Genomic DNA, 14,545 nt, shown 5'->3' on the forward strand with positions numbered 1-14,545 from the left:
TGATAGTAAAGTGTGTTTGTTGTGCTGATAGTAAAGTGTTTGTTGTGCTGATAGTAAAGTGTTTGATGTGCTGATAGTAAAGTGTTTGATGTGCTGATAGTAAAGTGTTTGATGTGCTGATAGTAAAGTGTTTGATGTGCTGATAGTAAATTGTTTGATGTGCTGATAGTAAAGTGTTTGATGTGCTGATAGTAAAGTGTTTGATGTGCTGATAGTAGTGTGTTTGTTGTGCTGATAGTAAAGTGTTTGTTGTGCTGATAGTAAAGTGTTTGTTGTGCTGATAGTAAAGTGTTTGTTGTGCTGATAGTAAAGTGTTTGATGTGCTGATAGTAAAGTGTTTGTTGTGCTGATAGTAAAGTGTTTGTTGTGCTGATAGTAGAGTGTTTGTTGTGCTGATAGTAAAGTGGTTGATGTGCTGATAGTAAAGTGTTTGATGTGCTGATAGTAAAGTGTTTGATGTGCTGATAGTAGAGTGTTTGATGTGCTGATAGTAAAGTGTTTGTTGTGCTGATAGTAAACTGTGTTGTGTGCTGATAGTAAACTGTGTTGTGTGCTGATAGTAAAGTGTGTTTGTTGTGCTGATAGTAAAGTGTTTGATGTGCTGATAGTAAAGTGTTTGATGTGCTGATAGTAGTGTGTTTGTTGTGCTGATAGTAGAGTGTTTAATGTGCTGATAGTAAAGTGTTTGATGTGCTGATAGTAAAGTTTCAAGTTTCAAGTTTCAAGTTTCTTTAATAGTTGTCATACAGAAGTACAGAATACTTTCATACAAAATGCTTCTTACTGTTACGCTCCAGAGACTGTGCTAGACAAGATAGTATCAAACATAGTATACGTGTAATTTAGAAGAAGAAAAAGAGGTCACAGTGTTCGGTATAGACATATGTACAATGTTCTGAGTTACCATATAATATACAATACTATGCAGTGTACTAATGTACAGTACTATCTAGTGCAAAGCAGAAATGGGATGAGGTACAATTTAGGTACAATTTACAGTAAGGTGTACGAGTTGTAGTGCAATCCTTCATCAATAAATATAAAGTGTGGGGAGTGGGTGCTACAGTGTGTTTGTTTAAAGTGGGTGTGTGCTATAAAGTGTGTGGAGTGGGTGCTACAGTGTGTTTGTTTAAGTGAGTGTGTGCGTGTGGATGTGTGTGCTATGTGCGTTTGGTGGTTGTTGTTGTGTAGTGTTCATTCATTGTTCGTTTAGCAGCCTGATGGCCTGGGGATAGAAGCTTCTTCTGAGTCTTTCTGTGCTCGCCTTGAGACTCCGGTATCGCTTGCCTGACCGCAGCAGTTCAAAGAGGCAGTTGTTCGGGTGACTGGAGTCTTTAATGATTCTCTTAGCCTTGCCCTTGCAACGCTTGTTGTAAATGTTCTGGAGGGTGGGGAGCCCCCCTCCAATTGTGCGTTCGGCTGAACGTGTCACTCTTTGTAGTCTGCTTCGGTCTTGTGCAGTGCTATTCCCAAACCAGGAGGTGATGTTGCCGGTCAAGATGCTCTCTATTGTACATGAGTAGAAGTTCTTAAGGATCTTCTGACTGACTTGGAACTTCCTTAGGCGCCTGAGGAAGTAGAGGCGTTGTCGTGCCTTCTTCACAACACTGTCAATGTGTGTGGTCCATGTCAAGTCCTCGGATATGTAGGCTCCGAGGTACTTAAAGCTGTTGACTCTCTCAACCGGTGCCCCGTCGATGCTGAGGGGGCTGTAGTCCTTGACCCCCGACCTCCTGAAGTCCACAATCATCTCCTTTGTTTTGCTGACGTTCAGGGAGAGGCTGTTTTCCTGGCACCATCCCGCCAGGACCTTGACCTCTTCCAGGTAGGCCCTCTCGTCGTTGGCAGAGATCAGGCCCACCACCACTGTGTCGTCAGCAAATTTGATGATTGTATTGCTACTCCGCTGAGCCACACAGTCGTGTGTGTACAGGGAGTAGAGGAGGGGACTCAGAACACAGCCCTGGGGGGCCCCTATGTTGAGGGTGATGGATGAGGAGGTGCAGTTGCCTGCTCTCACCACCTGGGGTCTGCCAGTCAGGAAGTCCAAGACCCACTGGCAGAGGTCATAGTTCAAGCCCAGGTCCCTGAGCTTGGCTATGAGTATGGAGGGGACTATGGTATTGAATGCCGAGCTGTAGTCGATGAATAGCATTCTCACATAGTTCCCCTGCCTCTTGTCCAGGTGTGATGCTGCTGTGTGCAGCACATGGGCTATGGCGTCCTCCGTGGACCTGTTGGGGCGGTATGCAAAGTGTTTGTTGTGCTGATAGTAAAGTGTTTGATGTGCTGATAGTAAAGTGTTTGATGTGCTGATAGTAAAGTGTTTGATGTGCTGATAGTAAAGTGTTTGATGTGCTGATAGTAAAGTGTTTGATGTGCTGATAGTAAAGTGTTTGTTGTGCTGATAGTAGAGTGTTTGATGTGCTGATAGTAAAGTGTTTGTTGTGCTGATAGTAAAGTGTTTGTTGTGCTGATAGTAAAGTGTTTGATGTGCTGATAGTAAAGTGTTTGATGTGCTGATAGTAAAGTGTTTGATGTGCTTGGTTTAACAGAGACTGTACAGACAGAAGGGTGAGACCATGAAGCACAACTACACGCTCAGTGGAGAACTTCCAGAACACGTCCAGGCCAAGATCAACGCCATGAACATCAGTGAGGTGAGAATTATGTCCAACCAAGTCAAACGTGTCAAAATAGTAAATCTTTTGTATGTTAATCATGTTAAAAGTACATTGCTCACCGCAGACACTAATCCCAGTGTCAATGGTTTTTCAAATCCATTTTTATTTTCAAATGAAATACATACATTCAACACACTGATGAGAACGTGTCCCTGCAGAGCCGCTACAAGGAGTCCTGGACAAAGATTCGCGACGGAGGCTACAAGCTGCGGCTGGACGCCATTTCTTTCCAGTCAGCCAAAGCATCTGGTGCCATATTGAGTGATGTGAGTCTGTCATGCATACAAACTCAATACAGGGCCTGTGTTTATCATCTCATTATCATATAGACCAGACAGGGCCATTATTTATCATCTCATTATCATATAGACCAGACAGGGCCTGTATTTATCATCTCATTATCATATAGACCAGACAGGGCCATTATTTATCATCTCATTATCATATAGACCAGACAGGGCCTGTATTTATCATCTCATTATCATATAGACCAGACAGGGCCATTATTTATCATCTCATTATCATATAGACCAGAAAGGGTCTGTATTTATCATCTCATTATCATATAGACCAGAAAGGGCCATTATTTATCATCTCATTATCTTATAGACCAGACAGGGCCTGTATCTATCATCTCATTATCATATAGACCAGACAGGGCCTGTATTTATCAAGTCATTATCATATAGACCAGACAGGGCCTGTATTTATCAGCTCATTATCATATAGACCAGACAGGGCCATTATTTATCAGCTCATTATCATATAGACGAGACAGGGCCATTATTTATCAGCTCATTATCATATAGACCAGACAGGGCCATTATTTATCAGCTCATTATCTTATAGACCAGACTGGGCCATTATTTATCATCTCATTATCATATAGACCAGACAGGGCCAGTATTTATCAGCTCATTATCATATAGACCAGACAGGGCCAGTATTTATCAGCTCATTATCATATAGACCAGACTGGGCATGTATTTATCAGCTCATTATCATATAGAACAGACAGGGCCATTATTTATCAGCTCATTATCATATAGACCAGACAGGGCCATTATTTATCAGCTCATTATCTTATAGACCAGACTGGGCCATTATTTATCATCTCATTATCATATAGACCAGACAGGGCCAGTATTTATCAGCTCATTATCATATAGACCAGACAGGGCCAGTATTTATCAGCTCATTATCATATAGACCAGACTGGGCATGTATTTATCAGCTCATTATCATATAGAACAGACAGGGCCAGTATTTATCAGCTCATTATCATATAGACCAGACTGGGCCTGTATTTATCAGCTCATTATCATATAGACCAGACAGGGCCTGTATTTATCATCTCATTATCATATAGACCAGACAGGGCCATTATTTATCAGCTCATTATCATATAGACCAGACACGGTCTGTATTTATCATCTCATTATCATATAGATCAGACAGGGCCTGTATTTATCAAGTCATTATCATATAGACCAGACAGGGCCAGTATTTATCATCTCATTATCATATAGACCAGACAGGGCCAGTATTTATCATTTCATTATCATATAGACCAGCCAGGGCCTGTATTTATCAAGTCATTATCATATAGACCAGACAGGGCCTGTATTTATCATTTCATTATCATATAGACCAAGCAGGGTCTGTATTTATCATAATATCTTTGATACGCTGAACGAGTTTCTTCTCTCTGCAGCAAAAGTACAAGGAGCAGTTTGAGAAGTCGAAGGGCAAGATGATCGGGCTGAAGGGCCTGCAGGACGATATAAACATTGCTCACTCTGTCCACGCGAGCAAGCTGCACAGCGATGTGAGTATCTCACGTTTAGAGGCATGTTTTGAAAAGAGGAGATTGAGATGGCAGGGATGGTTCTGTCTGTACGAGCTGACTGAAGGTCACTGAGATCTACGCCACAGTCACACAAAGTAGGTTGAGCAGACAGGAGCTCGACCCCAATGATTGACTTTACATTAGTTTGTGGCTAACTAGCCAGAGCTAGCATGAGGAACAGCATGGATGTGTGAAAGGACTCTACTGATCTCATAATTGGATAAGAAACAGAGCTACATCAGAACTATCCCGTTAACGTTTTAGTGAACTTCTATATGCCTACAGTCTACACACAATGAGAAACAAATAAACAAATGTATATATATATCTCCCTCCCTCATCCTCTCTTGCTCTCTCTCTCTCGCTCCCTCTCTCTCTCTCTCCTCCAGATCCAGTACAAGCAGAGCTCAGCTAAGAACCGCTCTCAGTATCACCTCTCGATGGACATGTTGGAAGTGGCTCATGCTAAGAAGGCTCAGTCGCTGGCCAGTGAGCAGGACTACAGACTGACACTGCACAAGTACACAACCCTGCCTGACGACATGAACATCCTGGCAGCCAAGAGAGCATACGCCCTGCAGAGTGATGTGAGAGACACCTGTTGTTATAGTGTATTAGACCTGTTGTTGTCCCAAGTCATAGTGTATTAGACCTGTTGTTGTCCCAAGTCATAGTGTATTAGACCTGTTGGTTTCCCCAAGTCATAGTGTATTAGACTTGTTGTGGTCCCAAGTCATAGTGTATTTATCTTGGTGTGGTCCCAAGTCATAGTGTATTAGACTTGTTGTGGTCCCAAGTCATAGTGTATTTATCTTGGTGTGGTCCCAAGTCATAGTGTATTAGACTTGTTGTGGTCCCAAGTCATAGTGTATTAGACTTGTTGTGGTCCCAAGTCATAGTGTATTTATCTTGGTGTGGTCCCAAGTCATAGTGTATTAGACTTGTTGTGGTCCCAAGTCATAGTGTATTTATCTTGGTGTTGTCCCAAGTCATAGTGTATTAGACTTGTTGTGGTCCCAAGTCATAGTGTATTAGACTTGTTGTGGTCCCAAGTCATAGTGTATTAGACTTGTTGTGGTCCCAAGTCATAGTGTATTAGACCTGTTCTTGTCCCAAGTCATAGTGTATTAGACCTGTTGTGGTCCCAAGTCATAGTGTATTAGACCTGTTGTTGTCCCAAGTCATAGTGTATTAGACCTGTTGTGGTCCCAAGTCATAGTGTATTAGACCTGTTGTGGTCCCAAGTCAACTGAGCTGGTGTGCTGCGGTGCTCAACAGAATGTGTATTGTCTGTATATAACTGAGCTGGTGTGCTGCTGTGCTCAACAGAATGTGTATTGTCTGTATATAACTGAGCTGGTGTGCTGCTGTGCTCAACAGAATGTGTATTGTCTGTATATAACTGAGCTGGTGTGCTGCTGTGCTCAACAGAATGTGTATTGTCTGTATATAACTGAGCTGGTGTGCTGCTGTGCTCAACAGAATGTGTATCGTTCTGACCTGAACTTCCTGCGTGGAGCGGCCTGGATCTCCACCGGAGCGCTGCAGTTCGAAGGCTCTAAAAAGGCCACGGACCTTATGAGCGACGTAAGGGACAAACCTTCTAGAACTATGAGCAGGCTTTCACACAGTCACTCAGGGTTTTTAATTTGATACTTTTTTTTTTTTTTTTTCTTCTTTTTTGATCTTTTTCCCCCTCCATTTTCCTCCGATTTTCTCCCATCCCAATGTTAGTCGTTATGCCAATTCCCAATCCCCTTCCTGGTCGCTGCGCACTTACCCCCCACAGTCGGTCTGGGAGAGTGGAGGCTATCACGTGCTTCCTCCGACACACATCCAGCCAATCAACCGCTTCTTTTCACCTGGCAGCGCGGATACTCATTGAGAGGGCGTAGCGTGTGGAAGGATCACACTATCCCACTCAAGTCCTATCCGCGCTTAGCAGGCGCCCCGACCGAACTGTAGGAGTCGCTGTTTACAACGACCCGGACCCACCCCGCCAGCTTCTCCCACCCTCTAACACTGCCAATTGTATTAGTGTGAACGGCCAGCCAAGCTGGTGACAACCCCGGAGCTGTGAGCTGGATTCGAACAGGCGAATCTAGCCGCTCCTTGGTTTGGTGACGAACGCAATCTCCGTTACGCCACCTGACTGCCCTTAATTTGATACTTTTAATCATTTGACATACATCACACTGGGAGTTGCACACCTCATAGTTATAATGTAGTGGTCGATTCTTAAATTGCTATTAAAGGGATATATCTTAATTTTGGAGCCATTGACATCATCGGCCGTTGACGTCATCATTTAAAATATTCATCACTCCAAATTCTACTCTCACGTGGGAGATCATACACCTGAGAAGTTTAATCGGAGACCACATGATGCCAGGCATCTCCAGCAATGTTGTTTACCTTTCATCTAATGACTTTGTGCATTAATCAATTTAAAAGGAAATCTATTTGAGATTGACTGTCAGGTTTTAAACTGTGGATATCAAACAGGGAAGGTAAAGACGGTTTTAAACTGTTATTTCTGTCATTCAGAACTATTTTATTGCACTGCACTATTACATCATTTTACTCTGTCTATTCTATTCTACTATTTTATTGCACTGCACTATTGCACTATTTTACTCTGTCTATTCTATTTTACTCTTTTTATTATTGTATATTTTAAAACTGCCATAGAATCAAACCATAAACAAGGATGCTAGGATGTGGAAAAACAATGTGATTTTATGTCTGCACTTTGTGCTAATTTTGTGCCTGTCTTTTTGCTGCTGTGAAGCACTTTGAGCTGCAATTCTTGTATGAAAGGTGCTATACAAATAAAGTGTATCATTATTATTATTATTATTATTATTATTATTGAGTCTGATCTTTTCCCTCTCCTGACAGAAAAAATACCGTCAGCAGCCGTACAGCTTCAAGCACACCTCTGTGGCCGACTCTCCAGACATGGTCCACGCCAAGCTCAGCGGACAGCTCACAAACGAGGTGAGATGATGAGACTTTTAGATTTCTTTGAGGGTTAAACAGGGTTGCCTCTCGCTACCGCTTAAACACCTCATGACATCAGATAGTCACTTTATTCACCCTGAGGGGAGTTGTGTTAGTTGACAACAACAGCAACAGTGGCTCGGGAGGTAGAGCGGGCGTCTGGTAATCGGAAGGTTCTCGGTTCGATTACAGCTCCTCCCGGCAGCGTGTCAAAGTGTCCTTGAGCAAGACACTTAACCCCTAACTGCTCCCGATAAGCAGGTTGGCACCTTGCGAGAGTGTGAGTGAATGGGTGAATGTGAGGCATAGAGCCCATGAAATTAATTAATAATGTTGTAATTTCAAGAAATGAGACAGGTGTCAGTTTAAAGATAAGCCCCGCCCCCTCCCACCTGTTCTTGAAAAGCTTTACCTACCATGTGTTCCTCTTCCTCAGCGTCTCTACAAGGAGAAGGGGGAGAGCGACAGACACCACTACACCATGACAGCCGAGCGCCCGGAGATCCTGCAGGCCAAGATCAACGCAGCCAACCTCAGCGAGGTATGTTAAACCTGGCCTATATGTAGAATAATCAGAATCAGAAAGGTCTTTATTGCCAAGTAGTTTTCACTTGGCAAGGAATTTGATTTGGTCGTTTTTGGTGCGACATTGACAGACAGACAATTATGGTAGAATAAAAAATAAAAAGGTGGAATCAAATCAAATGGAATACCGGTATAAATTAAATTAACATAGTAGCACAATAGAATATAATAGAATTATAAAATAAGAATAGGAATAGGCCAGGGCTGTACAACTGTGCATGATGTGATCAAGTATATACAATACAGTGTTGAATATTTACAGGATGGAATACAGGATGGAATATTTAGCAGAGCTGTGCAATTGAGCAGTAATGTGCAAAAAGTATGAACAGTGAAGTATGAACACCTTTTTCAAGTTTCAAGTTTCTTTAATAGTTGTTATACAGAAGTACAGAATACTTTTATACAAAATGCTTCTTTCTGTTACGCTCCAGAGTCTGTGCTAGACAAAAGATAAGTATGAAATAAAATAGTATAGCATGTAAAAAATAGAAGTCACGTACGTAGACACAGTGTTCAGTATATACATATGTACAATGTTCAATGCAGAATAGAAGTAACTGAGTTACCATACAATATACAATATACTATGCAATATACTAATATACAATAATACTATATAGTGCAAAGCAGAATGGGATGAGGTACAATTTAGGTACAATTTACACATATATATATATATATATATATATATATATATATATATATATATATATATATATATATATATATATATATATATATATATATATATATATATATATGTGTGTTAGAAACCTTTCACATATTGCAGAACTGTTTTATAGCTGTTTTCATAGTCCATGTGATATAGCCAGAAATGATGTTGTGGTTAAAGGGATAGTTTTGATATTTGGAACCCTAGTCCTTACTTACTTACTTACCAGTGATGATGTTAATCATTTTAGATGTTCTTTCTCAGCACAATCCATCCCTCATACTCTGGATAGTTGGCTCACTGAAATCTACTTTGTTTGCACTGTGGAGTAAACATCAGTGAGCCTCAGTCAGACAGGAGCTTGAACCCAAGTGCTGTTAAAACCGTTTAACGCACAAGTTGATTATTTCTCTCATGGTCATTTGCAAAAAAAGAAGAAGAAAAAAGCATTTGCACATTTTTGGTGAACGTTTTGCACTTTGTCATTGGTGTGTTTTCCTTCCCGGCCGCGTGAATATTAAAGGCAACCAACTTGTGTTCAGCTTTTCGTTCAGCGTTTCCCGGCCGTTAGTTTATCAAGTTGATGAGTCAGCTGTGCTTCACCACAGGTGATAAAGAGTAAAGCTTTGACAGCTGTGGTCTTTAATGTTGCTATGGTTACATGTTGGGTAGCGGATTAATTTAGAACAGTGATTAATCTCCAGCCGAACCACGTGTGCATTCAACGGTTTTAATGCACACCTGCCAGTCAATCAGAAAAGAGTATTCACCCAGACTAATGGTATAAATAATAATAACAATGTATTAATAATAATGTGTGCTGATGCTTTGAATTTCAGAGCAGATATAGAGAGTCATGGCACACACTGAGGGCCCAGGGCTACAAGCTCTGCATGCAGGACATCCCCTTCCAAGCTGCCAAGACCTCTACTGGCATCGCCAGCGATGTGAGTACAACCCCCATGACCAGGCACGTTCAGCATGGAATAAAGTCTAGAGAATTGTAGTCCAGGATGATCAGCGTGGAATAAAGTCTAGAGAGATGTAGACCAGGACGGTCAGCGTGGAATAAAGTCTAGAGAAATGTAGACCTTCACTGACCCCCTCTCTTTTCCTTCTCCCTCTCTCCAGTACCAGTACAAACACAACCACGTGTTGGACAAGGGGAAGCACATTGGGGCCAAGAGCATCCTGGACGACCCGCGTCTCATGCACTGCCGGCAGGCGGGCCGTCTGGCCAGCAACCAGGAGTACCACAAGGACGCGCTAAGCACCAGCGGCAAGTACCGCCTGAACGCCGACATGATCCACCTAGTGTCGGCCAAGAACGCCCAGGCCCTGGCCAGCGACCAGGACTACAAGACAAAGCTCCACCAGTACACGGTGCTGCCCGACGACATGAAGGTGGCCTGGGCCAAGAAGGCCTACGACCTGCAGAGCGAGGTGAGGACAGGAGACGGAGGGAGAGACGGACATTTAGAGGCCCAATCCTTAAGTCCCCACCCCCACCATGATAAAGACAAAAAAGGAATGGAGAGGTCTTGATACAAGGACAAACACTAGACAACGGTTGAATATGTTTAAAGGTGTTATAGATACCATTTTATGTAGACTAAAAACAAAATTCCATCCACAGAGTTTTTAGAAAGGTGCAGACATGTCTTGCTTTTCCCCCTAAGAAATGTTTGATTAATGAATAAATGTTTGCATAAAAACATATTTGGTAGGTCCAAAATTTATGTTTATGTATGAACAGAATGTTGCGTGCATGTATCTCCTCCCTACTTCCCATTTCACCACGTGGAATGCACCTGATTGGATAAACAGTTGAGACATGCTGACATGCTGGTGTTCTAGTGGGACATCTAGTGGCTGAATATTATCTATACTATAGCACCTTTAATCTTCTTGTTTTGAATTGTATTTACTGTATTTTGTTGCTGTGAAAAGGTTGCTATGTTTGTAAAACACAGGAGTAAAACAGACCCTGCTATTCTGATTAACAGAATGTATTTTTATTATTAATTGAGTTATATTAAAACAGACCCTGCTATTCTAATTAACGGTGGGTTAACTTAATATACAATATTTACCCCATACCCATAGAGAATACAAACTGGGACTTTAAAGGACGGTGATACCAAGAGGGTTCATGCCTTAGGAATATAGTCCATTCCTTAACATAACAGCCCTGACGGTAGACCAATTTAGCCAGAAACTATGTGGGGGTCGATGTCTCAACACTGTTTGATGAACATTGTTACTCTGCTGAAAGAGTTGTACCCTTCCTGCTGACTTGATGTACAGAACTTCGCTTTGGATAAAAGCGTTCAGCTAAATGACTAAATGTAAATTCCTGAAATTGTACTCTGGTTGACAAGATGATTTGATTTGTCCCCTGTGTAGAAACTGTACAAGGCTGACCTGAGCTTCATGAGGGGCGTGGCCTGGGATGGCGTGGGAGCACCTCAGATTGAGTCGGCTAAGAAGGCTGGTGCACTTATCAGTGACGTGAGTCTAAACCCACTCACCTGGTGCTCCAAGCAGGTCGAAAGAAACACTAAGAATTGAAGACTGTCACCCCAACAAACAGCAAAACGTCCAGAAATATAATTATGAAAGGGATAGTTATTTTGCAACCCTAGTACTATTTCTTACAACCTTTAATGATGTTGATCAGTAGAGTCCATTCTCAGCACAATCCATGCTGTTCCTCATACTAGCTCCAGATAGTTAGCTACAATCCATGGTGTTCCTCATACTAGCTCCAGATAGTTAGCTACAATCCATGCTGTTCCTCATACTCGCTCCAGATAGTTAGCCACAATGTTCATGTTCCTGTGCCTGTGCTCTTGTTTCTGCAGAAGAAGTACCGTCAGCTGCCTGACAGCCTGAAGTTCACATCTGTGGCAGATTCCCCCGACATGATCCACGCGAAGACAAGCTACCAACACTGCAGTGAGGTACTGTACCTAGAGCCGGCCCTAGATCTTTTGGGGCCCTAGACAAAAAATATTTGGCCTTAAGATAAGATAAGATAAGATATTCCTTTATTGATCCCATTGGGGAAATTCAGGCATCATAGCAGCTTGGGGGAGAGGGGGTACAGGTATGGGCAGGGTAATAGTAGATATAGGCAATAAAATTATAGTACAGTAGAAAGAGTTAAAATAAGCAGTGTAAACAATATAATTAAGTAGGCAGTGTAATCAAAGGTGCAGATGAGGGTCTGTATGCCCGATCAGTTATATTATATATATACTGAATATATACTATGTAAGGGATAATGTATAGCTACGAGGTCATTGTCGCAAAATAATTTTGACCCACACAGAGTTTAGAATACAGAGGCGCCTCGCCGAGGTGTTCTAAACGCAGTGAAGGTCAATTATTTTGCGACAATGACTGAGTATAGCTATACATTATCCCGCTTATTACATGGCTAACTTACTAACAATATACCTAATTCATTTTACACCATCGACAAGACGAGATCAAATGCAGACGCAGTTGTTCTGTGGCTCCGTCCGCTGTCAGCCCAAATAAAGTTATTATTATCGCCGGCAGCCGGCAGGTGTGTGGACTGATTGCACTGCTGCAGTGTGTGTCAGTGGGCTTGATTGCGAACAGCTGCGAACAGCGGTCATTATTGCTCGGCAGAGGTCCGTTATCGAGTAATAACGGACCTCTGACGAGCGCTATTGACCAATCACAAGCAAGCATTTCGGCGAATGTTAAAACGCCATGTAATAAGAGTAAGTAAAGTATACAATATACAGAGGTTGAAAAAACCCTCAGCTCAGAACTAGGCAAAATCTGCATATGGCTCGCTGATAACAAACTATCATTACACATGGGCAAAACAGAGTCCATTCTCTTCGGTTCAAATAACAAACTCAGCAAGACCGACGGCTTCACAGTTACAGTGGGTGACAATATTGTCACAAGGAAAGAAGATATTACCTACCTGGGTTCCATCCTAGAGGCAAATCTTTCCTGTGACAAAATGGCATCCAATGTAATAAAAAAGTCAACCAACGAACTCGATTCTTGTACCGGATCTCCTCACTGGTAAACAAGAATACCCTGAAGACTCTGGCAGGAGCGCTCATTCAAGGGTACTACGACTATGCATGCACCTCATGGTACCAAAGCACCTCAAAGGCGCTAAAAACAAAATTACAAACATCTCAAAACAAACTGGTCAGACTACTGCTTGACCTTACTCCTAGAACCCACCTCACTCCTGCCCACTTTGACAACCTAGGATGGCTTAGAGTAGACGACAGAGTACAGCAACTTGCAATGGGCCTGGTCTACAAGATACACTACACGACCAAGGTACCCATGTACATGTCAAAATACTTCCCAAAGGTCAGTGAATACCACGATCACAACACCAGAGGGAGCTCCACAAATCATGTTAAACCCAGATTCGGCTCAAACAAGGGACTAAACACGTTTCGCAATTATGCCACATCAATGTGGAACGCCCTATCCAAAGCTGTAAAGGAATGTGAATCACTACCCACTTTCAAAAACACTCTCAAAAAACACCTACGGGAGACTGCAATTCTAAACTGGCCCCTGTAAATGTCCTAACACAACCCCCTCCAATGTACAGTAAAAATTACCAAGTATGGTCTTGTCAATATTCCAATGTACAGTTTTGCTTGTACAGTTGTACAGTGTCCCCCACCCACCCCTCCTACCCAACCCCCCCCCCCACTCCTACCCAACCTCCCGCCCCCCACCCACCCAACCACCTCCAATGTACAGTACCCCCCCCCCAGTGGCCCCACCTACCCAACCTCCTCCAATGTACAGTTTCTACGTCAAATGTATATACTTTTTCTCTGGACTCTTTTCGTATCACAAACAGTACTGTATTTGCAAATTTGGTATGTCATAAATGTATAGATGTAGCAGTACTGTCTATCTGTATGTCATATATGTTACGATGAATTGAAAATGGGGGACCCTGATGTAAACAAGACGAAAGTCTTTCTCTGGTCTGCATCCCCTTAACAATTGTATGTATTGAGCTGTACTGTACTGTACCCATTCTGCAATCTGTTAATAAAGTTTTCAATCAATCAATCAATCAATCAGGTGCAGTATTACATCAGATCTCATCAGAGGGTTCAGCCTTGTCCACATCTTGCCGTTCGCTTGGAACAATGTTTGACATGATGTTTGATGTTCCGAGGGGCTCTCTGATTGGTCGGTTGAAATTATGTTCGACAGTGGTGTCTTTCTTTTACAGAGGCTGTACAAAGCCGGACAGATGGACATGAATAAGTACACACTTCACGCAGACGACCCAGACTTCCTCAGAGCCAAGGTCAACGCCCAGCAGATCAGCAACGTAAGACAGAGAGAAGAAATTAAACTAAAAAAGTACTTATAAGATAAGATATTCCTTCATTGATCCCCTTGGGGAAATTCAGGCATCATAGCAGCATGGGAGAGGGGGGAGGGGAGGTACAGGTATGAGCAGGGTAATCGTAGAAGACATAAATACAAGCAATACAATTATAGTACAGTAGAAAAGTAAAAATAGGCAGTGTAAACAATATAATTAACTCTGAATATATCAAAGGTGCAGATGAGGGTCTGTATGCCCTATCAGTTATATTATACATTACAATAAATATTGTTACAATAAACACTAGAATCTAAATATATACTATGAGTAAGTAAAGTATACAGTATACACAGGTGCAGTATACATAAGGTATCCTAACT

The 14,545-nt window shown here is 42.1% G+C and overlaps 1 protein-coding gene across 1 annotated transcript in view; it reads left to right on the forward strand.

Moving 5' to 3' along the window:
- The window catches only part of nrap (nebulin-related anchoring protein), a gene marked incomplete at both ends in the record, with an annotated part of 82,600 nt that overhangs the window by 61,277 nt on the left and 6,778 nt on the right, over positions 1-14,545 (forward strand). The window contains 12 exons of the mRNA XM_084325788.1: positions 2,556-2,660; positions 2,843-2,950; positions 4,399-4,512; positions 4,923-5,120; positions 6,016-6,120; positions 7,435-7,533; positions 7,973-8,077; positions 9,637-9,744; positions 9,929-10,240; positions 11,204-11,308; positions 11,662-11,760; positions 14,064-14,165. Coding sequence (XP_084181914.1) covers positions 2,556-2,660; positions 2,843-2,950; positions 4,399-4,512; positions 4,923-5,120; positions 6,016-6,120; positions 7,435-7,533; positions 7,973-8,077; positions 9,637-9,744; positions 9,929-10,240; positions 11,204-11,308; positions 11,662-11,760; positions 14,064-14,165 — 1,560 coding nt within the window. The remainder of the gene's footprint in view (positions 1-2,555; positions 2,661-2,842; positions 2,951-4,398; positions 4,513-4,922; positions 5,121-6,015; positions 6,121-7,434; positions 7,534-7,972; positions 8,078-9,636; positions 9,745-9,928; positions 10,241-11,203; positions 11,309-11,661; positions 11,761-14,063; positions 14,166-14,545) is intronic.

This window comes from Notolepis coatsorum (assembly GCF_963971535.1).
Source record: "Notolepis coatsorum genome assembly, chromosome: 12".
Taxonomy (NCBI): domain Eukaryota; kingdom Metazoa; phylum Chordata; class Actinopteri; order Aulopiformes; family Paralepididae; genus Notolepis; species Notolepis coatsorum.